Source organism: Lepus europaeus, chromosome 10 (assembly GCF_033115175.1).
Source record: "Lepus europaeus isolate LE1 chromosome 10, mLepTim1.pri, whole genome shotgun sequence".
Taxonomy (NCBI): Eukaryota; Metazoa; Chordata; class Mammalia; order Lagomorpha; family Leporidae; genus Lepus; species Lepus europaeus.
Genome location: NC_084836.1, coordinates 39,322,063 through 39,349,492, shown reverse-complemented (window position 1 = coordinate 39,349,492; position 27,430 = coordinate 39,322,063). Strand labels below are relative to the sequence as shown.

The window sequence follows — 27,430 nt, the reverse complement described above, 5'->3', positions numbered from 1 at the left end:
ATAAAGTTGTATGAAAGCCATTTTTGAACTTTTAAATTTTGAAATTTATGACTAGTTTCCTAAAAAAAAAATTATTCCAGAAGAAATGGCATGATTCTATTAAAGCTTAACTCTGATGATCATGTATCTTCTCTGCTTTCCTTTATCATTCCCTGTATGATTGAAAATAAAATCTGGCCAGCGCTGCGGCTCAATAGGCTAATCCTCTGCCTGCAGCGCTGGCACCCCGGGTTCTAGTCCCGGTTGCCCCTCTTCCAGGCCAGCTCTCTGCTGTGGCCCGGGAGTGCAGTGGAGGATGGCCCAAGTCCTTGAACCCTGCACCCGCATGGGAGACCAGAAGGAAGCACCTGGCTCCTGGCTTCGGATCAGCGTGGTGGGCCGGTCACAGCGCACTGGCCTCAGCGGCCTTTGGGGGGGTGAACCAACGGAAAAAGGAAGACCTTTCTCTGTCTCTCACTGCCCACTCTGTCCCCCCCCCCCAAAAAAAAAAAAATCCAAAGTAACCATTAAGGTCCACACTATGCTCCTCATCTCTGATGAAATTTCCACATCAACCAGTAACATTGACTTCCTTGGCAATGCTACAGGATTTTTCTATCAAGATTTTTACACTTGTTTTCCTCCATCTGGATTTTCTTTCCCCTCTATCTATAGTGGAGTCATTGTCAGAAGAATAGTGACCTAAATTGCTTAGAATATACTATAAAAAGATTTGACACAAGCAAGCATTTTGGATCCATTAGGGTTACCTGTTCAACCAGTCCATGTGTGAAAATGGATTTAGTCTAGAATGCAATCTCCCTGTAGCCAGAACTCAACCTTTTTAAAGATCAAGTGACAGTTCTTCCAGAATGAGGTTGTGGTCACTTTTCCCAGTACAAATTTGACTCTAAGAATTACTACCTTTCTATTCAAGGCTAAAGAGTGGGTTATTCCTTTTTTAGTCTGTCTAATGTATAACTATCTTTTCCCAAAGGACCATATGTACATCACTAGAGACATGGGCCCGCATTTTACTTCAAAGATGTAGAGTAGGTTTTAGAGGACATCAGTAACACCAACTTTTGTGTGAATTGTCAGGCGTAAGTTATCATTATCTATGTGAAAGTCCATAAAAGTACTATTGCAGGAGGTCATTTGCAATCAGAAGAATTGATTCTTGTTGTAGGTGTCAATGAGTTATTGTGATTGGGAAATGACATGTTTCGAAGTCCCTATGGATGGTGAGGATTTATGTCAGTAAGTTGTACAATCATACACAGATGTGCAGAGGCAAGCCTGTGCCAGAGACAAATAAGAGTGGGCACTCACAAGATGACAAGTCAAATATCTTTGAAGGATTACGAGTGTCTTCACACTATAAATCAATCCAATGTATTTGCCAGGACTGTGCTTTCAAAATCCTAATTGAGACTAATTCATCATGTATGACTTGCTAAAATGGCTAAATCTGAATAGCAATGTTTGGCTCCTCCATTTTAAGCCTTTTTATTTTAACTTGAAAGGCAGAGAAAGCGAGAACCCCCATTTAATGGTTCACACCCAACACCTATGATAACTGGGGCTGGGATAAACCCACAGTGGGGATCAAAGAACAAAATTCAGGACTCCCACTTGATACATCAACATTCCCTCCGAGGGTCAACATGGGCAAGAAGCTTGAACTGGGAGCAAGATCTCCCAAGATGGAATGCAGGCACCCAAGGTGGTGTAAACCATGAGTGGAGATGCAGAAATCTTAACAGATGTTTTAACTACCACAATAAATGCCTACTTTTTTTAGATTTTATGTCTCTCCTTTACCTTGTAGTTGTGACCTAATTAGGGAAGCATGGGGGAGGGAGTCCCTTATTTTGCATTTACAAGCTTTGTTTCTGCCATACTAAACTATCTGCATGCCTCTTTGTCTTGTCTCCCCACTCATTTTGTCTTGATTTACAAGAGTCAACTTCTTATGTGAAGCCATCATTCACTTGCCCCAAGGCCAGTATAAAAAACTTCCTTTTATAGTCAATATATCCTAAGCAATCTTTTCTACAGTATATTTAAATTATTTTTTAATGTTTTGGCTTACTAGTTGTTTTCCTTTATTGTATGGGCCTGAGAGGAGTTCAAAATACCCCACGAATAACAAGTTGGGTAGGCAGTTAGTCGTACGATTTTTTAAATGGATGTACTATGTGCCACATTTTGTTCCCAGCAAATAAGGAGTAAAGTCAACTGAAGCAAAGACCATACATCCTAGTGAGGAAGAAATACTTGTATAAACACATGATTAATAAGCATGAGGTGTTGATATGTGCTCTGAGGAAGCAAAATGAAATAGGGCAGTGACATAGTGTCTAGAGGTACCATCTTGCCTATGGTGTTGCCTCCAAAGAGGCAACGTTTGAGTTGATACATGAATATTGAGAAAAGGCAGGCAGAAGTTTGGTAGAAGAATGCTTCAGGCAGCAGAAGCAGCTGTAAATTTTCTATGAAAGGCACTGCATTGGATATTTGAGCAACAGAAAGAAGCCAAGACAGGCCATTAGCTGGAATACACTAAAGAATGTGTGATATTTGTATGAAGGGAAATGAAATTATAGAGGCCAACAAGGGTAAAGCAAGACCATGAGATAAAGAGTTTATTCTAAGCATGGTGAGAGGGTTAAACATGGAAATATACTATCATTTGTACATTAGAATGATTGTTCTGGCTGCTGAGGGTTTAATTTAGTTGGCCAGAACTCAACTCAGTTGGTAGCATGGCCAGAGTTGTGGGCTAGGGATATGATTAGAAAGTAGGTGCAGCTTTCAAGTTAAATATGGCAGTAGTTTGGCCCTAGACTGTGATAGCAGAAACTGCGAGAGGCAGTTGGAATAGGGATTCAAGCACATAGTATACATTCAATAAATTTTAATGGAATGGTTGAATGCATACCAAATATGCTTTTTACCAGCTATCTTGCCCTTTGGCTACTTAGCATCTCTCTATAAGGATCAATTTTCTTAAAGGATTATAAATTGATCTGAATAAAAATTAGAATAATTCTTATAAAAGCATCTGGCAGACAATAGGTATACAGTAGACACTAATTTCACTCTCAATTTTTTCCTTTTCCTCCGAAGCTTTCATTTCATATGCCACCACTAGATTAACATCCTTAAACCTCTACATGGTTCCCAACACCCAGCTCATGTTTCTGCAGTAGCTCCTTATTGGCTTTTGAAGGAATGACCTTCAAGATCATTCCTAATTTGTCTCTAAAATTTCATTTCCAGATACTATGTGTTCCATCTCTTCTCTCAATTGTATACTTGACATCCACTTCACTTCCTCTATTCTGTTCTTTTCCTCTCCATTTATAATGGTCTTCACTCAATTATCCCCAAGCAAATCTTCCCTAATCTTTCAATGCCATTACTGATTATATGTTGAAACCCTGTTCAGGTCATTGTATGTACACAAGCCATACTGGCTTCACCCTGTAATCTCCTAAGGACAGGAGTCAAGGGACACTGAATTTTATACCTCTTTGTATTATATAAAGACTTTTTAACTTAAAATTCTTGAATACATTTCTGGCAAAGTCAGCTACAACCTATCAATGAACTGAGCAAAACCTTACATCAAATGTTTATTAGGCTTATAATTGTAAATCCTTTTTCATGAAGAATTTGTGGAGCACAGTTGCTTAAATCTTTCATACTAAAAGGAAGGATTCTGCTGCAATTATGTTTTCCTTATGCCGTGATATTTTTTGAAGGGAATACTTGTCTGAGTCCATCAATCTTTAATAACTTTGATTACCTGGAAAATCAAACAATCAGTACTATCATAATCTTAAGGGTATCTTTATTAGACAATCCTTTTCAGAAATACCTCTTCTGGGCCAGCGCCGTGGCTCACTTGGTTGATCTTCCACTTGCGGCACCGGCATCCCATACAGGCGCCGGGTACTAGTCCCAGTTGCTCCTCTTCCAGTCCAGCTCTCGGCTGTGGCCCAGGAGGGCAGTGGAGAATGGCCCAAGAGCATGGGCCCCTGCACCCACATGGGAGACCAGGAGGAAGCAGATGGCTGCTGGCTTTGGATGGGCATAGCTCTGGCCATGTTGGCCATTTAGGGGGTGAATCAACAGAGGGAAGACCTTTCTTTGTCAAATAAAAATATGTTGGTTTAAAAAAATAAATACCTCTCCTTTTGGCATTTATATTGGAATGGTAAAATTTGTATTTTTTAATGTTTGTATTATGAGAAACAAAATTAGTTACTCAAACAGACCAGAGAGGTGGTAATGTCTCCTGATATGCTTCCCAGTGTGGAGAGTTCTTTATAGCCACTGAGAAAAGACTTCATCCTTAGACCACTTAGTCTAGGGGCTATTTTGGGAAGGCCTATTTGTGATATGACTGTCTAACTTCCATACAGAACCATTCCCTCTGTCACTCAGGGTGGCCCTTTCAGTCACCTTCATCAGTGCCTGTCAGTTTTTCCCTTTTCCATTACATCTTCCTTTACTTTCTATTTTCACATTGCCACACTGTTCAGAAGCTTTAATTGGTCCCTCTATCCAGCCTTATTATAGTACCATGAAAAAAAAGGTTCCTAAAAGATAGACTTCATTGGAAAAGTGAGAGAGGGGTCACCCCTCAAGTCAGATGACTTGGGCTCAGTCCCTGTGTCTCTCCTTAGCTATACATTTATAGACAACTCATTTTGCCTCTGTTTCCTCGTGTGTGAAATTAAGCCAGTAACAGCACCTATCCCACAGGGTTGTTTTGAGTGTCTCATGCTACAAGTCACTGTAATAGTACAACAGGACTTCACAAAAAAGCAAACTGAATATACTTGAACCTTTCCTATTAATAATCCTAAGACTGGCCTCTGAAAACACTTACACAGCCCCTCAGGAGTCTATGCTATCATTCTCAACTTCGAACTACCTTCCTGGTTTCATCCTGGTTGACTTTTCTAATCACTTCCCTATCTCTTAACTAGACCTGGAAAATTACTTTTATAAATCATTAGCACATTATTAACTGCATTTTTCAAGTGCCATCTTCCGGAGCTGTTAAATTATTTTCCTTTCTTAACTATGAAAAGCTTATTGCTTATCATTTTTCATTTACATGAATTTTTTTATCATCCTAGTCCACAGTGATTGTTTTCTTTTAAAATCTAGAATCTTATAGTATCAACATCACTCATAGAAATCAATGCTTAGTTCTATGAGCGTGGGCCTTATATCCTACCCATGACAATAAGGTCCTGGTGATTGTCTTCTACGGCTCCATGCTTTTTTCTCCGGATTTCCTAACAAAGGATATCTTGTGTATGAGTTCTAGACTGTAATTCACAAAACTGACAATGTTGACAGCCAAGGAATCTTGATTATTGTACATTTTTGTTAACCTCCCAATTCTTGTTGCACCTTAAAAAGGAATAAGAATTTTACCTAGCATTGTGTCACGTTGGTCAATGTGCCATTTCTAACATTCATGAAAGACAGTTTGTAAACTGAGAGCTGCCAAAGCCTTTGCTGCAACCTTCATCGTTCACGGAGGGTGATGATGCGCTCACACAATCTGTTTTCTCAGCACTATTTCTCTCCCATCGTTTTTTCTAGCTTCCAACGAGACCTACTCTGAAATACAAATCTTTTTCTGTCTTACCAGCTTAAAGTCTCCCTCTGTTGTCTTCAAAATAAAGGCCCAGTATCTTATATGAAGAACCTTAGTGTTCAAGCCCCTGTCTGTCTCCCCCTGTCTCCCCAGTTTCTTCTGTCAATACTGAAACACTTAACACTGCCCAAAGGCTTCATTCTATTTTATCCTTCCATACCTTTCACTATTCCTTTATCTTCTGCCACAAACATCCTTCGTTACGTCACAATCAAGGCAACTCAAACTTACTCTTCAGCACATCTCATGCTTTTTCTTTCCTGTTAGGATTCTTTAAAAAATATTTGAAAGGCAGAGCTACAGAGAGGCAGAAGCACAGAGAGAGAGGTCTTCTATCTCCTGGTTCACTCCTCAGATGGCTACAACAGCTGGAGCTTGGCTGATCCAAAGCCAGGAGGTTCTGCCGGGTCTTCCACGTGGTGCAGGGGCCCAAGCACTTGGACACATTCCACTGCTTTCCCAAGCCATAGCATAGGGCTGGATTGGAAGTGGAGCAGCCAGGACTCAAACTGGTGCCCTTATGGGATGCTGGCACAGCAGGTGGCGGCTTTACCCACTATACCACAATGCTTGCCCCTCCTGTTAGGAGTCTTAACACCTTTCACAGACAGAATTGATTTTCTCTTCCATGCAAGTAACTTTGACTTGTATAGACTTTGGTTATTGTACTTAATAAACCTTTCATCTTGGGGGGAGCATCATGGCATATGTTAAGCTGGTATCCCATATGGACGCCGGTTCCAACCAGCTCCCTGCTGATGGCCCAAGTGCTTGGGCCCCTGTACCCACACGGGGGCCCAGGGGAGGCTGCTGGGACCTGGCTTCATATGTTACCAACTCCTGTTGTTGTTGCCATTTGGGGAGTGGACCAGCAAATGGAAGACCTCTCTAACTCTGCCTCTCAAACAAATCTTCAAAAAATTGAAATTTTTTAGACTTTTCATCTTAAGTGTATAACTTTGTGTAAATATATTGTGCTACAATTTAATACTGTAATTGCTGTAACAGAATTACTAATTGCTCTCTTGTACATGGGAACCCCATCATGCTGTTTGAGCTACAGCAGTTTTAAAGAACAAAGGTTCTGGGTATTAGATATGTGATCTCAAAGTAATAGCTAACATTCATTTACCACTTACTATGTGTAAAGCATTATCCTGAATACTTTATACATCTTGATCTTCCCAGCAAGTCAACCGACATATTTGCATATGAGGACCTTGAATAACAGAAGCCTCTGGGAGTCAGAGTTACTGGCAGAGCCAGAATCTAAATTTCAATCATCAGGTTGGCTCTCACTTTCTATAATCAACTTCTCTGAAACTTCTCTTCACTGACAGGATAATGGCACTTTCTTCATTATGAGTATCAAATGAAATGATAGGAAATGCAACAAAGCTGAATAGTATGTTTCATTTATTTTTAGAAGTTGAATACATTTATTCAACTTTCTGAACGCCTTTCAGGGAAATTCAAAAAGTTCAAGGAAAATTCAATTAAAAGATGTTTTGGTGCATAAAAATTTTGAGATCCATGCATGGTTCTCATACTGAGCATTTTCCAAACTCCTTAAACCCTTTGGATATGACTATAAAGTCTTTACTCACCGTTAGCTATTTCAATAGTCAAGACTACAAAAGGCTCACAGAGGAGCTACAGCTTTTTTGTTATTCCTCATTAATGATAGGCTCTGTATCTCGGCCATAGGAAGGCTAAATTTATATAATTGATAAAGAAAAATCAAACTTTTTATAATTTAGCTCAATTGATTTTCAGTATTTGCAATATACAGTAATTTTCTGGTTCAAACACTTATCTTTATGACTTATTCATTGACTCTGGTACATAAGTTCTTATTGATAAACATGTGGCTTGATAAAATGAATAAAGTATAAATCAAATAATTCTGCAGTTTAACATACTTAACATTGAATAAATCTTCACACAATATGAAAAGGAAATGTACACAGACTTCACACTATTAATTGTAAAATGTGTTTATTTTCATTGAGTGACAGGTGTTTGGCCTAGCTGGTTAAGATGTCTTTGTCCCTTATTGGATTACCTAGGTTTGGTTCCTAGGTCTGATTGCCAACTATAGTTTCTTACTGATACAGACCATGGGAGGCAGTGGTAATGGCTCAAGTGGTGATGGTTGGGTTCCTGCTACACACATAGAAGAGCTGGAATGAGTTTCTGGCTCCCAGCATCAGGCATGGGCCACTCTGGCCATTGCAGGCATTTAGGGAGTGAACAAGTTTAAAGAACTTTTGTCTCTTTCTGTCTCACTTAAACAGAAGCAAAAACAATTCAACATTCTGGAGTGTAAACAGCATACAATCTCCTCAAATTGCAAACGTAACAATGGGCTTACAACAGCATGATTCAAGAACCCATATCTGTTGATCAATTCTATGAAAATCAAAACTACTTATTTGAGAAACTAGTTGAAATTCTGGTCAGCACATGTTAACAAAGTATGGTGTGATACAACTTTTAGCAGCTGCAATCTGAAAATATGTATCTTAGTTAACATAATTATTCTCAACAGAACTATGTCGAAAATCCCACTCAGCTGCTCCAGAACTTTGATTACCTAAATATACATATTTAGCTCCATAAAATTAAGAGTTTCTCAACATTAACAAGGTTGACTTGATTTTTAAGGCAAAGCATACTGTGATTTTGTGAGTGCAAGTATATTTGTGTATCCTACTGCTACACATTTTTACTGAATATGAAAGCATAAAAATTCACACTATATATAGTGTTTTACTAAGATTGCAGTAACACATACTAGGCTGTTTAGAATTGAAGTAAAACCAAAATTTCATATGTAGACTCTCTTTTCCCCCTTCAAGCTTCTCTAAATTTTGGGCTAAGTATTTGGAAAGAAATGTAATTCATTTGTAAATTTGATATCAGATTTACATAAATTTCCTTGCTCACATTTTATTTTGATCTTAGTCATTTTCAAAACCATTAAAAAGGTATAAACACATGTATAAATATGATTAAGCAATGCAGTTACTCATGCTGATATTGTAAACTAGAGAGGTTTTAATATTTTCCGTGAAGTTAATTTACTTTGCAAGTCTCCATGGTCTTACTCCCCAGTCACTGACAGTAATTGCTCTTTGTAGACAAAGAACCTGGGTAATTTTTTAGGTCATGTGGATATTACTTTAGACCAGCTTGCCTAAGTGCTTCATCTCATGTTGTGCCCCACCCCCTCCTTTTTTTAAATGCAACTCCATTGTTTATAGTTTACATGCTTTAGAAGCTATACATATCTTCTGGTCCTTTTCTAGAGAATCAAAGTTGAAAATGACCTATTAGTACAGAGACTGTCACTAACCCAAGGGTACATCAAAAGTTTAAGTGGCAAAGGTAGGACTTCAAGTCTTTCTGGTGATTCCTGCTTCTGTGTTCTGTCCCTCATCTATTCCCATGTGTCTTTACTTGTTTGTACTCAATTCACCTGATGTTGTTACACCTGCTCAACCTTTTAGGGAAACAGTTTTGAGGTCTGAAAATATTTCAGTTCCAGAAGCATGTGCCAGACAGGTAATTTAATTTTAAGATGAAGGCAAATACATCAGTTTCTTACCATCAATTAATGACAATGTGTAACTACTTATTTTTCAATATTTCATTCAATAAAGAATGAGGAAATCATTTTATTTCTTTGAATTATTTCCTTGAGAAATTAAGATTAGAAAACAAGAGGCCACGTTACATGATTATATGAAAACAATGTTTTAAAAATCCAAAGTCTAGAATCCTAATTATTTTAGAAAAATAGTAACTTAGAACATTCATTTGACAGGAAAAGTTAATTAGCACCCTAACTATACCTTCCTTTGTGGTTTTATGAAAGTCTTACTGCAGCTCTCCTTAATATCAGTTACTCTGACTGTATTAATAAATTCTGCATTACAAAATAACCTTGATATGAGCAACTACAACTTAGATTACTAATTGGTAATACTGGCATATAAAATATCCATGTAGAAAACTATCAATACTCTCCATACCTTTTCAAATAATCCACCTCACTGCAGTAATTTTATTCATTAAAAACATGTTATTTTGAACTTTAATACCTCCTCCTCAACTCCAAATATTTTCATAAGCTCATCATGTCACCAGTGTAAAAGCCCAATAAATGTATTTTATAAATATCGTGCATGTTTTTACTTTCTATGAAGCCAGACTTTCAAAAATACTATATTGTAATTTTAACCAAAAAAAAACATTTAAAATTTGAAGCTGTCATTGAGTAGTATAGATTTTTTTAGAGCTTTAAAAAGTAGTCAGTAGGAACTGGTATTGGTGTAGTGGTTAAGTCACTACTATGGATGTCTACAACTTATGTTGGAGCGCCTGGGTTTGAGTACCACCTCCAATTCTGATCCAGCTTCCTGATAAGGTCTACCTGTAGAGGCAGCAGGTGATGGCCCAAGTACTTGGCTCCCTGACACCCACATGGGAGACCCACATTAAATGAGACTTCTGGGTTTAGCCTGATCAGCCCCACCTACTGTAATTGCAGGCGTTTGGGGAGTGATTCAGTGGATGGAAGATCTCGTTTGCTCTCTGCCTTTCAAGTAACTGAAAATAAGTAACATTTAAAAAAGAAAAAAATCACAGGTGGAACCAGAAACAATGGAAAAAAAAACACATTCAGCCAAAGCCAAGAATTGCTTTGGCCTCTAGATCTAAGATCTGCTGGGAAGACTCAGCATTTAACCCTTTCCAGCAAAGGGCAATCCCAGTAGTTGGAAATTAAGTCTGCCTGCTAAACACATGTCGAGTGAAGCAGCACGAGTATCAGTGAAAGCACATGGGAAGATTCCACCCAAACGGCCTCAAAGAGCTACTGGGGCCTTGCTGAGTTGTGCCCTCTCTCCTAAACAATGACACAAGCACTAGGGTTTCTCATGTGTCTAAGAAAACTGAAGACACAGAAGGGCCAACAAGATCAATTTGAACGTAAGCATTTCTCTGAACCAATGATGCTTTTGGCGTGTAGAAATGAATCGATTTCACAATTTTCATTTTGGGGCTGAGGCAGTGCAGCTTGTGTTACAACTGAAGAGAGAGAGGAAAGAAAGAGGATAGTGCTGAAAAGAAACACATTCAGCAGCCATTGTGATTCAACTTACCCAGATGTGCTTTTCATGAGATGGGGAAGGAAAGATGGAAAAGAAAAGCACACACATGTTAATGGATACATCTCAATCCAAAGAAAGCCATGGAATAAAACAAGAGCATTATTTCGGGCGTGAGGAAGCTCAGGTATGAGAAGGACATGGTGGCTTTTGAAATTCCACCATGGCGCATATACTCACTGCGTCCAAGAGCATGATGAGGCTGAGGGCAGTTGTAGGAGTTGAACAGTAAGTCTGTTTCTTGACTATGAACAGTTGGAAACATGCATGACCACATTTTCTCTGCCTCTACTACATCCCAGGAGGAAACCAGGCACCTTGGCAAAGACCATTCTTTACCTCAGGCCACTTGTGTATTATTTAAAAATAGAAAAAAATAACTGACTAAATAGCATCCAGAGGTTTCGATCGAGTCCTCCGAGATGCTCAGGTAAAATCTAACAGATCTACTAGGCGTAGGGGTAAGGGACATCTAGGTAGGAGAGACAGACGGACCCCGTAGCAAGCTTCCTGCTTCTGCCAAAGATGGCGGACTTCCCCCTTCTTCTTCCTCATTTCAAGGCTCTACCCTACGTAAGTGCACGTGCACGCCCTAGCACAATTAAAATCCCTTCCCTGCTCTTGCAGCGCTTGTTGACACCTGAGCTTCTCCAACCCCAGCTGCCCTCTGTACCCATGCTCAGTGCCTCAGACCAATTCCCACAAGCCCCATATTCCGTGCTCAGACCACCCGCCCAAAGTGATGAACCAAAGGGGAAGTTAAAACCCCATTTAAGGAAACTAAAATTCTCTTCCCCTCCGGCCCCCAGCTCTGGAGCCCCTCTCTGCACTGCGGGCCTCCCGTGAGGCAGAGAGCCTTCGTTCTTACTTCACGCTGGCTCGCTCTCCAAGCTTACTTTCACTCGGCATCTCCAGCCCCTTCCTTCCTTCTATACTAAAAGAAGTCAAGAAGCAGGTAAGGCTCTGCCGTCGGGGCATAGGGACGCGGCAATTGGAAGGAGAGTGGGAACACCTGGTTTCTAATTCTCACTCACACTGTGATCATAATTACTAGCAGGTTCTGTTTTCAGTTTTCTCAACATCATCTGGGGCCCGAGGAAAGTGGAAAAGCCCATTCCAGCTCTGCAATTGTTATTCACTGGAATAACAATCACTGTTACCCTGAAAATACGTGTGCCAGCATTCAAAACGTGAAGAACAGTGAAAGAACTCTTTTCCACTTGTCAAACTGCTTCCACCTCTATTTGAGCTGGCAAAATAAACGTTAAATTTCTGCCAGTTGTGTTGCTTTCAACAGATGCTTATTGATTTGAACAGGTGTTTATAAATGTTGTTTTGAGAAAAAAAATGGATTAGATTTGTTTGCCAATAAGATTAGCAATCATTGCAAAACAATTGATGCAAATCTAGCTTTTGAAAGACTCTCCGGCTCCCTGGATATAGCAGAGGCACTGAGAAAATGTGAAAGTTAAATAATCCAACAAAAAGCCATGGATAGAATATTGTTTTAAAATTTCTATATAAGCATAATAAATTAACTCTTAGAAAAATAAAATCGCTAATACAATAACTCATAAAATATATCCAATATAACAAAATACGAAATGGAAAGTCCTATTTTAGAAATCAGGCAAGTTAGAATGTTTAAGGTTTTACTTGCACCATTAGTATAAAGAAAAGCTTGACGAGCAATGGAACACCCTGCACGTGCCTCCTCCAAGGCATTCATTCAGAGAAACCATGTATTTTTTATTAAATGGGTACTTTGGAAAAATGCATATTCTTTGGCTTTAGCTCCCAGGACACCTGTGGCAAGCTTTGTAAATTTCCACATAAAACAAAAACATAAATGTCCATAAAATTGGCATTACCATATTATAAAACTTTAAGTTGCATTTTCCACATCAAACATGCAGCAAGAATCAAGTTATGCTCCCGAAGAGACAGCTTTTAGGTGAGGAAAATGTTTTTTTTTTTTTGTCAACATACCTGTGAACTCTATGATGAGCTCTGAAGGTTAAGGCAGTTCTGAGCTTTCCAGGACAATTGCTGAAAGCATCTGGGTCACATTTTACCGCGGATGAAATAACCTTCCTTAGCCTACCAGCTACTAGCAATCACTTTCCAACATAACAAATTGATAACTTTTAATACGGTGACATATTAGGGCACTCAGATCTGCATTTATCATTTTTCAAAAAACGCAGACCCATATGAATGGAAATGCCTCAAAATAGAAAATGTAAGAAAAATGATGAAAATAAACAGGAAATACAAATTTAGAAAGCATTGCTCAGAAACTATTGCTCAAAGTTCAGATATTTGTTGCTTTCAACTTGTATAATTTGTCTGATTTCTCATAGTTTTGATGAACTTTCTTCTGTTATCAGTTTTTAAGATTTTAAGATATTAAGCAGCTGTCTCACTTTAGAATACTAAATATTTCAGCTCATAACTTTCAATATGTTCAATACATTCTGCAGAAGGCAAAAATCTATAGTCATAAGTGACTCAGAGATTTTGTAGTGATCTATTATAAATTTCATGTAAAAGATAATATATATTTGCAGAGACAGTTTTCCCTCTGGATAAAGTGTTTAACTTTTTCCCTCTAAAAACGGATGCATTCTTTCCTATTAACATTCATTTACATTAACAGATAACCTCATTACTCCAGAGTATCACAGTTGTAACAATAGTCAGAGAGATTCTGTCAAGAATAAATGTTCTTCAATTAGAGACCACTTGGAACAAATACATTTTAGTTGACTTAAAAGAAAACATTATGTTACCATCTAGATCATACACCAGACACAAGAATAAATTATCACCTAATGTATGTCTTCTATTCCAAAGTGGAGGCCTTAAACTTTTCTGTTGTCTTATTTTAATCTGCCAGATTTCTAAACGAATGCAGCATCTCTCGTTTATAAACTAGCCAACTGCACATTCTAAATTTCAGAGGAGAAACAATTCATGAAATGAATTTCACATGTGGAAATTAATTGCCTTTGGAATCTTAAGGTTCAAGTTGGTGATTCATATTTTTAAATCAAATGTATATTGATAGATGAGAATGTTTAAAGTGCTGATGTGAAAAAATACAAATGAGAGTATATTTTGAAGGTATAAGAAAAGTAATGGGTGGACAGTTTACAGGGTTAAGCTGCCACCTGCGACACCAGCACCAGATATGGGTGCTGGTTTGAGTCCCGGCTGCTCCACTTCTAATTCAGCTCCCTGCTAATGGCCTGAGAAAGCAGTGGAGGATGGCCCAAGTCCTTGGACCCCTGCACCCATGTGGGAGACCCAAGTGAAGCTCCTGGCTCCTGGCTTTGGCCAGACCTAGCCTTGGGTGTTTGGGGAGTGAACCACCAAAGGAAGATTGTGTGTGTGTGTGTGTGCTTCCCTTTCTCTCTATTGCTCTGCCTCTCAAATAAATGAATAAATCTTTAAAAGAAGAATAATAGTGGGACTAAAATGACTAAGAAAACAGGAGGTGATTGCCTTGAATAAGAGAGTAGCCTAGTTTTCTGTAATAAGACAGGATGTGGTAAGACTTAGTGTGTCTTTGGCTCTCAATTTATTTTCTCTCTCTGAGGTAGAATGTAAGCTCATCAGCAGAAGATGCAGATGTGCAGAGAGGAAAGTGTCTAACTAGAGCTGGAGAGAGCAGCAGGCACCTTGGTGAGGCAGGCATTTGGCCATTAGTATAAAATGCCATAGGATGCCCACGTCCCTCATCAGAGTACTTGGGTTTGAGGCTCAGCTTTGTTCCTGACTTCCACCTCCTGCCAATGCAAACAGTGAGCAGCGGCGATGATGCTTCAAGTAATTGGATCCCTGCTACCCATATGGGAGACTTAGATTGAGTTCTGGGCTCCCAGCTTTGGCAAAATCCAACCCCAGCTGTTGTAGAGATAAGCTCTCTCTCTCTCTCTCTCTCTCTCTCTCTCTCTCTCTCTCTCTCTCCCCCTCTCCCCACTCCTCTCCTTCTCCCTCTCTCTTCAAAAGAAAAAAACTTTAGAAAATGAGAACATTGATGAAAGAACAAATTTTGGATCAGCAGTACTGAATATCCAAACAAAGCTGGTTTAAATTTCCTCCTATAATTCGCCACAGTAAGAAAGATGTGCCCAAATGTACACATGGAGGAAAAAAAATCACCAGTGTCTGTGCTTGGAATATATAGATATGAATTCAATATATTGAATTGGCCCAGTCCTGGCTATTGCAGACATTTTGGGAATAAACCAGTAGATGGAAGATTCTCCCCCCATCTCTGATCTCTCTTTACTATGCCTTTCAATTAAACAAACAAATAAATACTTTTTTTAAAAAAAGGAATGCTATGAGGAATAACTAGATTCAGAATTTGACCATGAGGAGTGTCTGACTTGGAGCCAAGAATGACATTGCAAGTGATGAAGCCACAAAGCTAATAGATTATGAATGAGTGATCTATGGATATAAGATCATTATAGCAAGAACTGCTTTATACATCACGACAGAGGAGGGCATTAAATATCACAACATTTATAGTGATCCTTACAAATTAAAATACATGGTTCAGGAGTACTAAGGATTGTTTATCATACCCCACCACTTCACATGACTTCCAGTAATTAAATTATTTGAAACTTGTTAAAAAGATTTTGAAATCTTTATTCCTCTGAGAATTGTGTTACTCATTTGCCTTGTAAATCTACCAGTCAAGTCTCAGGCTAAAACCTTCATTATGTAGAATTTGTAATTAAGATATTTAATTGTTTATCTGCATAAATATGCAGACAAATAGATACATTTTTAAATGGAAAGCCTTTTGGTCTATAACTTTTTCTTATAAAATGATAGCAAGTGGCATAGATAATTTCTGCCATTCATAGAAATGTGGAAACAAGAAAGATACCTTTACTTCATAAATGATTAATTTTATATATCCATGTTGGGAAAGAAACCACATCTTCAAAGACATTATGAAAAATACTGCTTAGAGTTCATATGAGTCTATATTTGTAGGAACAAATATGAAAGAATTCTTCTAGATTAAGATATCAGCAATATATTTATATGTACTTTGAGTTTTCATTTCAAAAAATTAATTTAATTATCCTTGTTATTAGACAGTATCTTCTAAGTTTTACTGGAATTAACAATTTACACTGATTTAATATACATATATATTTAATATACATATTTAATATACATATTAATTTCTTACACTCCCTATTTATCAGTGAAATTAATGTATGTATAACTAATAATATCCAAAAAAGACAATTTCACAAACAGCTATACCTTGTGTTTTGAAATTACCTCCCATCTTACCGAGTGTTTAGAAAGGTGCTAGTTTTTAACATACTTGTTGCTCATTTTCATGTTTTGGTTTCTATTAGATAAAAAACTATTATTGAAAGGAAGAAGATGTTAATTTTTCAAAATATAAAATATAAACAGAAAGAGAGAGAGAGAGAGACTTAATTCACTCCCTACATATAGCATTAAAATTATATAGGACATTCAAAGTCTCGTAGAGATTGGGATTCATACTTCTTATGGTTTGGATAATCGTTTGGGTATTCCCAAAGGCCCATGCATTGAGGGCTTTGTCCCCAAGATCTTACATTAGCATCTAATGTATTAATGTCAATGGTTAATGGATTAGTGGGATATTTGATCTAATTATGGTGTCTCATATGCATATCTTTCAAAAATTTTTGCAACAAAATAACCTTGTTTTATATTCCATTTCCAGGAACTTTTTTGAAGTACCCTAGTATTTCCCTATCCATAAATAATCAATGAATATAGCCCTGAGGTTGGTTGCAGGATTAGAGAAATGCATCTATTAAATTTCATCTTATTAAATTTGCGTGTCTATAAGGATCTTCCTTAAGCAACATTCTTTATCTGAAACTTTAACTGCACCTTCTAGCTTCATTCTTTAGCAAAATCCATTCTTATTTAAGCCACTTGTAAAAATGCCAGGTATGTCAGCTTCTGTTTCACTAAGTCATAATCAATTAATTTGTTCAGCCTCTTTGATAACTTAGGTCATTTGTCTCGGAGAAAATCTTTTAAATAAGAACATTAGGTGGCTCTTAAACTTGTAGCACTTTTTCCATTCTCTTCAAAGATGAATGACTTGAAGGAATGGTCATGGGTTCTAAAATACTTAAGTACAATCATTGCTTTTCATGTCTCTCTAGAAGTCCTTTGAAGAAAAAACACTGTAATTCAAATATCAGTCATTTGTAACACAGTTTTGTGAACTTAATTGACACTGAGTGAATGAGTGAAAATCATCGTTTGCATGTTCCATTAATCCAGAATTTATTTCAATCAAGATAAATGATATGGATTTATTAAGAAAAGGAGGTGTGAAACTGCTGCCTGCAGTGCTGGCATCCCAAGTGGGCTGTTCCATTTCCAATCCAGATCTCTGCTATGGCTTGGGAAAGCAGTAGAGGCTGGCCCAGGTCCTTGGGCCCCTGCACCCGTGTGGGAGACCTGGTGGAAACTCCTGGCTCCTGGCTTCAGATCAGTTGCAGCTCTGGCTGTTGTGGCCATCTGAGGAGTGAACCACCGGATGACTATCTCTCTCTCTCTCTCTCTCTCTCTCTCTCTCTCTCTCTCTCCCCCTCTGCCTCTGCCTCTGTAAATCTGTCTTTCAAATAAATAAATAAATCTTTAAATAAAAAAAAAAAGAAAGAAATGCAGGTGTTCTTCCGGGGCACCGTGTCTTGATTTTAATTTTCATTTACTGAGTCTTATTTTATTCTTTCCAAGTTAAAATGTTTCTTAAGGGACAATCTAGGGCTTCTGGTCCACTTACTTTGTAATGCATTTGCAGTATATCTTTGACTAAAATAGCAGCCCTATGCCTTCCACATTCTTTTCCTTCCTACATACTAGACCAAACACATCCATGTATGTACAGAGAGAAAACTGGCTACCTTAGCTTTAATTTTACAAACTAATTTCAGTGCATTTTGGCTATTAACATTCAGATATTACTGTTTAGGTTCAGGGAATTCTTATATTTGTTCTTGGCTGAAACAGGGCTATGAATAATCAGATGGCAAAGTAATGATAGCTCTATCTCATTGCAGGCAGACATGTCTCCAGCTCCAGGTAGGAAATGGAACACATTTCCCTAAGGAAAGATTGACAGCATTGGTTTTAGGTTCTAAAATATTCTGTGCTATTTGATCCTTTGTGTCAGTTGCCCAGGAGTGTTCCCCCAGTAACTGCCTGTATTAAATGAACCCTTGACTATAACAAATTAATCCATGTACAAATGTGTTTTACATTAGGCCAATCAGCTAATTTCACCTGGGAACTTCAATTTAAGGATGGAATAGAAAATAATATGTGTGTTCTTGACAACATACTGGAGAAATATTTCATGATATCTTACTGTTAAAATTTTGCAAGTTCCTGGATCTGCTGCTTCTGGAACCATGAGGTTCTACCAATGACCCCTTTAATTTGGTTTAGTCACAAGAGTCAGTTTCCATAGCGTGATTACCACAGATGTTTTTTACCTTTGATGTCTATGGCACTGCTTAGATATGAAATTGTATTCAGAGCTTTTAACATGTATAAAAATTAATTTCTATATTCTAGAATATATTTAATTTGGCTTATAGGCAGTTAGTAAATATTTATGGAAACAATGTAGTGGAGTTTATGGGATACCTTTAAGTATGAATATTTCCAGTGACATTTATTTTGCTTAGATATATGCACACTCTGAACCTTCCAAATGTGAAAGATTAAAAGTACACAATCTCAAAACACATTAGAGATTATGCACTGAAGGAGACCCTTAGGATTGTGATGGGAATAAATTAACTAAATCTATTGAGCTTCATTTTTATGTCTTTGAAGTTCTAACATAAAGATTCATTCGTACTGATTAACTGTGACTGCCATGCTCCAAGGATAAAACTGTTTCTCTGGAGAGGATGCTGCTGATAGCTGAGTGGGATGTTAATTTCATTTTAATGATGTTGAAAAATTGATTCAAGTATGAAATTCATGTTCTTTTAGCAGAATTACCCATTCAGGAGATTGTAGAAATTTCTAACCTATAATAACATGCTACCTATGTCTTAATGAAGGATTGAAAATGATATTGTATTAATATTCATATAGTATCTTTTAGCTTGTCACAAAATACAGAATATTTTAGCAAGCATGCATGTTTTATCAAAATTAAGATAAATATTAGATAAAAATTAAGCTATAGGTTTTATAATGTATGCTTCTGGGGATAAGTAACTATTCGCTGGATATTGTGTCAGTTTTAATGCATTCACTGTCTGTTCAGGACTGACTTTGGAGTTAGACAAGTATATTACTACTGAAACAGATAATTTCCTCTTTAATCCCATAAGTCTCTATAAAAATAAGCTTCTTGGATCACTGTTGAGTAGAGGAAGGTTAATCCTTTAGGTAATGTATGTTAAACAGTTGTACCTAACCAGTCTACAGATTGAAAGTATAAAGTAGAATAATGAAGCATAAAAGTACACATTTGAATAGACACATACTTATGACATTTATGAACGCTAAAGATAAAGTGAAAAGTCTTAAAACTTGGAGAGGAGAAAAAGAATCCTACATGTTATATACAGAAAAATGACAATCACTAGACATTAGATAAAACAGGAAGCAGAAAAGGAATAACTCCAAAGTTATTGGGTAAAATTATTTTAAATCAATAGTTGCATACTTTTGCCAATTATCATTTTTAATTTAAGGTGCAAAAGAACCTTCACATCTCTAGCTACATAGGGAGCTTGCCACTAACCCTGTCATCACACTTCAAGAGATGGTGATATGAGAAACTAGCAGCTAAATATACACCAGGTAAAAAAATTTAGAAAACCAAAAAACAAAAAACCTGATGAGATATTAACAAAAATAGTAAGCAATGATTCTTCAAAAGTGAGAAAAATTCATTTATATTAATAATTCTTGATTGTATAATAAAATACCTAATAAACCAAAATATTGTAAATTTCATTTTTAATGTGAGATGGGTCTATACCTGTACATCTTGGAAGCGTCCAACTACCCAGCTCTTCTGATTTCAGGTAAGGTTATTTAATTTGGGTGTTCTGATTTAATAAGTCCTCCCTTTTTTCCATATACCTAAATCATGTTCCAAGAGCTTTTTTTATTTTGATATCTGATTGTCTAATTCCTTTGTATACCAGCAAATAGATTCTGAGCTCAAGCAAATAGTCTCTATTTACTGGGACCTAAAATACTCAAATCTAGACTTTACATAAAATTTAAGCAGAAATTGAGATTTACGGGGGCTAGCCCATGTAGGTTTTTGGTCTTGCGATAGCATATATTATTTGATGGAATTATTATTTTTATAGCAGTGTGGTTGGCTTTAACTGGCCACCCTGAAAGAGTAGCTTTAGGTCTTAGCTTAGAACAGGCTGGAGGGCCGGCGCCGCGGCTCAATAGGCTAATCCTCCGCCTTGCAGTGCTGGCATACCGGGTTCTAGTCCCGGTCGGGGCGCCGGATTCTGTCCCAGTTGCCCCTCTTCCAGGCCAGCTCTCTGCTATGGCCCAGGAAGGCAGTGGAGGATGGCCCAGGTGCTTGGGCCCTGCACCCCATGGGAGACCAGGAGAAGCACCTGGCTCCTGCCTTCGGATCAGCGCGGTGTGCCGGCCGCAGTGGCCATTGGAGGGTGAACCAACGGCAAAGGAAGACCTTTCTCTCTGTCTCTCTCTCTCACTATCCATTCTGCCTAAAAAAAAAAAAAAAAAAAAGGCTGGAGAACTAAAACAGAGAAATAATTTCTTGCAGATGAAGGTGACAGGTATAAAAGAAGTGGAGAAATTCTCTAGTTGTTAATAATGTGCATCCTGGGTGGGGGCCAGTGATATGATAGGTTGGACCTAAGTAGGTTGGAGCTCCACTTGTGGCGCTGGCATCCCATATGGGCTCTGGTTTGAGACCTGGCTGCTCCACTTCTGATCTAGCTCTCTGTTATGGCCTGGGAAAGCAGCAGACAATGGTCCAAGTGCTTGGGCCCTGCACCCACGTGGAAAACTCAGAAGAAGCTCCTGGCTGCTGGCTTTGGATCAGCCCGGCTCTGCTGTTACAACTGTTTGGGGAAATGAACTAGTAGATCTCTCTGTCTCTCCCTTTATCTGTCTATCTCTCCCTCTCAAATAAATAAATAAATAAATAAATAAATCCTTTAAAAAATGTGCATCTTGGGGCCGGCGCCGTGGCTTAACAGGCTAATCCTCCGCCTTGCGGCGCTGGCACACCGGGTTCTAGTCCCGGTCGGGCTGCCGGATTCTATCCCGGTTGCCCCTCTTCCAGGCCAGCTCTCTGCTATGGCCTGGGAAGGCAGTGGAGGATGGCCCTAGTCCTTGGGCCCTGCACCCGCATGGGAGACCAGGAGAAGCACCTGGCTCCTGGCTTCAGATCAGCAAGATGTGCTGGCCGCAGCGGCCATTGGAGGGTGAACCAATGGCAAAAAGGAAGACCTTTCTCTCTGTCTCTCTCTCACTATCCACTCTGCCTGTCAAAAAAAAAAAAAAAAATGTGCATCTTGGAGAAGAGAAGGTTGCTTGTTTTTGTTAAATAGGAGAAGGTGTCTGAAGTCCAGTGAACCAAGTAGAAGATGGTGCTCCAGCTCTCAGAGAGATCATGCCACCTCCAGGGGGAGTCCACAATGAGAATACTATAGAATCACAGTATTAATCTGGAGATTTAACACTGAGAATAAGTCAGTCACCCAGTAGAGATGACGAAGGAGACTATGGTAAACCTGATCAAATCTAAAGGAGACCAACAAGAAAATTCATACGAAAATAGTTTAAGAATTACTAGGCAAGTGTGAGTTTGACACAATTATTGTAGATATTAGTGGTCCTCAATGTAAGCCTGTTGGAGAAATTTAAGGAATTGAAAAATAGAGCAAAAACAAGGCTGACTCATAAAAGTGAACTTTAGGCTTAGGTTAGATGTTGTTCTGATGAAAGAACAGCCCCTGTGTAATAATATCCAGGAAGATAAAAGTACACTAGGATTTCTTGATTAGTTAGTGAGTGCTCTAGTTCTAGTATTTTTGGAATTCTATTTCTCATTATGGCACAGGAGATACAAATAAAAGCTATTATCTGGACCAGGAAATAAAGTTAAGAAAAAACAAAAGAACTAAAGCAGGAATACTTGAACAGATTTTAAAAGCTGTTCCAAATATGCATGTTAAACTTACTGGATAGTAATTATAATTTATATGAGAGTTTTGTTTAAAATTGCCAACATGAGCTTTATAGGAATTTGGAATGTTTTGAATGCTTCCCTCTGAAATGATATCCCTGTATGTTCTTTATAAAATTGGGTCATAGGAGCCACACTGTATTACAGCGGGTTACAGCCCTGGCCTGCAGTGCCAGTTCGAGTCCCAGCTGCTCCATTTCCAATCCAGCTCTCTGTTATGGCCTGGGAAAGCGGTGGAGGATGACCCAAGTCTTTGGGTCCCTGCAACCATGTGGGAGACCTGGAGGAAGCTCCTGGCTCCTGGCTTCAGATTGGCTCAGCTCTGTCTATTGCGGTCATTTGGAGAGTGAACCAGTATAATGGAAGACCTCTCTCTCTCTGCCTCTCCTCTCTCTTGTAACTCTGACTTTCAAATAAATAACTAAATCTTAAAAAAAATAAAGTCACAAAAAAAGATGGCTTAAAGCACAGAAAAAGAGGATATGGCATCTTTTAAAGAAAGAAAATTGGAGTAGTTTTAATGAAATTATAGACACTTAAGAAAATTCAAAACAAACTGACAATATTCAATAATAATTAACCAAATTAATAATTGAATTGAGAATTTAATAATTAAAATTTTTGGTAGATACTCATGAATTTTGAAAACAAGTTATTTAGAAGTAACTGATCTTGTCTATCCAATAAAACTCATTCCATGCAGACATTTAACTCTCTTACAAAGCAGAAGCCCAGTGCAATGTTATGTATGTCCTGTATCAGCGACAGCACTTACTCATACTTGTCTAAGTCTCATAGACACTGGTTGCATATTTATGCTCATCTTGTTCTTGCTATGGGTTAGCCAGTAATATGGGACATACTTTTCTATTTTCATTAATTAACTATCCTGCCTCGTTGGAGCCATTTTTAATACAAATGCTATTATTCTGCAGGAACTAATCATATCAGGAAGTGCTAGCCATTACTGCCTTATGGAAAAATCCTAATGTTCATCATAACATGAAGGAGAAGTATTACATTTAATAAATTATGCAATTATATTTCCCAAAACATGAAATAAAACACAAAACCAAGCATGATAAGATCTTCAAGCTAAGTACAGAACTAAAATTTTCTGGATGAGAAAGTACTTAAGATTTGGGACTAATTCTATAAAATTAATATCAAGTAAATACCAAGTTAATAATAGCTAAAATTTAAATGAATTAGTTTCAATCATTGTACAATTAGACTGTTTAACTTTAGTAACTGTTTCAAAAGAGTTTAGTTAGCCTGATCTTACAAAAACCCAAGGAACTACATGGTGAAATGGCTGAATGTGCAATTGTGAAAGTTGGTTAGATTACCATTACTTGTAAATATTTCTTTATGGGAGAAATGTGAAATAACTATTAAGGGAAATAAATCATATCCATTGCTAGGCTGACTTTTGATTACTCATAATCTTTTAGAGTTGAAAAAGTAATCAAATTTAAAAAAACTCATCAAAGGAGAACACTGTTAGAAGAATATTATCTCAACAAGCAACTGCAAAATTAATAGTATCCCTTAATAGGTCTAAACAAACAGTATACTTGAATGAGATTATGTTAATATTAAAACCTATTTTGAATGATCAATAGCTAAATGTTATTCAATTTGAGTATTTAGTTGCAGTAAAGAAACAAGAAATAATTTCAAAGTACTTTTTTGGGCTGTATTTCTACTAAATCTAGTGATATGTCTAATTTTACTAAGTGGCAAATTTACTGTGTAAGTATTTCCCCATTAGTAAACCTTACAAAGTAAGTAGGAAGGTAAAATATGATGTTAATTGATTAGCCTGTAAAGTATCAGAATATATCTGTCACAGAATGATGACTAGGGAAATGAATATTATTTCCTAACAAGAAGGAGAATGTGGAAACCATGAATCAATAACATAAATATCTGAGGGAGAGGTAAAGGAATAACCAACCAATAGATTCTAGAGTTTAGAAAATGCCTTTTTGTATAAAGAAAATATTTGTATAAAGAAAATAGGTGCTATTTTGCCACTGACAATGTTACTATACATTTTAAACTGTGTTATTTATGGACCCATTTGCTTTCCAACAGTTACCGGGACTCAAAATTTGTCAATTTTGCAAGTCATGTAAATGTTCTCATATTATATGTGAATGAAAAGGATATACTATCAGTTTCCTGACAGATGCAAAGCAATCTGCTGCAAGTCTAAAATAAGTTTACAGGCAATCAGTCAGAGAAATGTTTCTCCTTTTAAATAATTCCTTCATGAAAGGAAACAAAAAGTTGGGTTGTATACTCTATCATTTTATCAGACCAAGTATTGAATTAAACATTGAATAGAGCACTACACTATTTTTGGGTTAAATATAAGTACTTTACATATACTTGAATTTTAAAATATATTTTTGGCCATTTAGAAAAAATTCTATTTCTATTACAAGCCAAAGATGTTTATGCTCATTTCAAACTGCACCTCAGTGTAAATAGGAAACATGAGCCCAGAGTTTTTTAGGTAACACCAGCCTCAATTTGGTTGTTTTGTTTCCAAGTATTCTTATTTTTTAAGTCCATACGAACAATAATAAAGAATAAAGAAAAATTAAAAAGCCAAGGAGAAAATCTCCAAACCTACTTTTTCTTCAGCCTTCTGTCTTTTTCAGCTTGGGTTCCCAGTTTGCCTAATCCGAGGGATTCCTGAGCAGCAGCTTCTGTCTCCATAAAGCCTCCTGTGCAAAAATCAATATTCAGATTCAGTTTCAGCCATTGTATCAACACCTGCATCAAATTCTCAACAGATATCTGAGCCTCTGTTCAATAACACATTTTTTTTTTTTGGACGGCTATTGTATTTCCAATAGAGCATGCATAACATGGCATGAGTACATATGCAAACAGGAACTGAGAGAATGAATAGCAACAACAAAATACTTGTTGGTACAGTTGCACCTAGCAGCAACAGAACAAATGTGACCTGCTCCCAAGCCTCAAGGTCAGTTTTTCTACTTTTCTTGTGGAAATTAAGAGTGAATATTTGTATAGTGTGCAATAATTATATTTTCAACAATTGAAACAGTTGAAATACCTCATACATAATAAGGTAAATGCTAGTCCCATGAGTAGAAACTCAGGTGCATATTCTCAATTCTAAATTGCCTGAATGGAGAGGCATTTGCTAACTTCTTCAAGTTTTTATCTTGTTCTTGGAACTGCGTTCTGCCAGTTGACTGTCTTCTATATCTTTCACTGTATGCCTCACTTCTGGAATGTCATGCCTCTGGACAGATTTTGTTTTGCTCTTTAAACTTCATAATAAAACTTCATAATAAAAACGTATAGCAAAAAATAAAAAACTCTTTCTTACTTCAAAAGACTCTGATAAGCACAGATGTCACCCACATGTCACAGTTTTGTTTGGATTAATGCCAGCATTATTTGTTTTGAACATATATTATGTATATAAGTAGACTATTGGAATGAAAGCACAAAGGAGAAAAGTATTATGAACATCAAACACTGAATTATGCATCTTGCAATGTAACTTGAGGAATTCAGGATTTATAAATATACTATACATTATCTACTGCAATTGAAAAATCAGGGCTTAATTCTGTAATTTGTGTTCTGTTTGTTATTTATTATATGTGATAAACATGAAATCCAGCCAAGGAAAAATTCAATTGTTTACTATGTTAAGGTATATATATATTTTTTAACGGAATGACTTTAAACTCCAGTTAAGCACAAGATCAGAAAGACCTAAGCTAATACTAATATTTACAAAGGATACCCACAAACTTCCACCAACAGAGCAATAAATAAGAACGGCTGAAGCCAACTTTCACACTTATCCCATTACAGTAGACATTGCCTTACTTAATAATATTCACAAGAGTTGAAAAAGATATTGTTTCTCTTTACCAAAATTTACCAGAATGAAATATCTTACCAAAACATTGAGGCAAATTTGCTGTAATGACTTTGAAAATGTATCTTAGCCAATAATTTACAATACTTGATCCTATTAATTTTGGAGCACTGATATAAATGAGATTATTACATGGCCTGTGAATCCTCTTGCTAAATTGGATAATTATAAGAAATTCCCCATTAATTGAGAACCAATTGATAGCTGTCTACATCCCATTCAGGCCATGGAGTTTGAGAACTAAAATGTATTCTATTCATTGTGCACATGTACAATTAATACTTGGAGAATTTTTTTATTATGAAAAGTTTTCATTGTTGGTATCATTAGGAAAGCCATCACTAGTTGACTAAAATACTCCTGAGGAACAGTTTAAACATGTAATTTTCCATTATGCATAATGAGTGAATATTTTTTATTTATCTCATCTGTATATTTGCCTTATTGTAAATCCATAAACTATTATTCATACTCTGCAAATGGCAATAAAAATGTTTTCTTGAAATGTAAATGTAAATGAATGATTCACTTAAGTTAGGAAACACCTGATCAGTCCATATGGAGACAAGGAGATTGATGAAGCAGAACTACTCAATAAACGATGAAACATTTTCTACCACCAGGTGGCTGGAACAATCAGGCTTTTTATCATTCTGAGCAATAAAAGACCATTTAAATTATTATTGAAATTTTTTCATGAATCTAACATTTTAATAGCAAAAAGGAACATTTTTAAATGATAAAAGTTATAGAAGAACAGTAAAGCTTGAGGACTATTTTGTGAGATAAAACTATTTGAGATAGACAAACTATTTTAGATATTTGAATGGCTGGCATTGCGGTGCAGCAGTTTAAGCTGCCACTTGCAAGACCAGTATCCCATACTGGAGCACTAGTTCAAACTCCAGCTACTCTGCATTCGACCCAGCTTTCTATTAATGCACCTGGGAAGGCAGCCAAAGATGGCCCAAGTACTTCGGTCTCTGTCACCCATGTGGGAGACCAGGATGAATTCCTGGCTTCTGGTTTCACCCTGGCCCAGACCTGGTTGTTGCTGCCATTTGGGGATTGAACTAGCAGATGGAAAATCTCAGTTCTCTTTCTCTCTCTCTCTCCTTGTCACTTTGTCTTCCAAATAAATAAATAAATCTTAAAACAAATCATCAGGGTTGGCATTTGACTTAGTGCTTGAGATCCTGGGGAAGATGCCCGTGTCCCATTTCAGAGGGCCTATATCGACCCCTGTCTTTGGTCCTGCCTCCACCGGCCTGGTGGTGCAGACTCTGGGAGGCATTGTGATGGCTCAGTCAGCCGGTTTTCTGCCACCCGTGTGGGTGACTTGCATTGACTTCCTAGTCCAACCCTGGCTGTTGTGGGCATTTTGGGAC

At 37.3% G+C, this 27,430-nt stretch overlaps 1 protein-coding gene across 2 annotated transcripts in view; it reads right to left on the bottom strand.

Moving 5' to 3' along the window:
• Positions 1-27,430, bottom strand: part of PPFIA2 (PTPRF interacting protein alpha 2) — a 535,398-nt gene that overhangs the window by 37,761 nt on the left and 470,207 nt on the right. For both annotated transcript variants that reach the window (XM_062202051.1, XM_062202053.1), the window contains one exon: positions 24,750-24,843. In XM_062202051.1, coding sequence (XP_062058035.1) covers positions 24,750-24,843 — 94 coding nt within the window. The remainder of the gene's footprint in view (positions 1-24,749; positions 24,844-27,430) is intronic.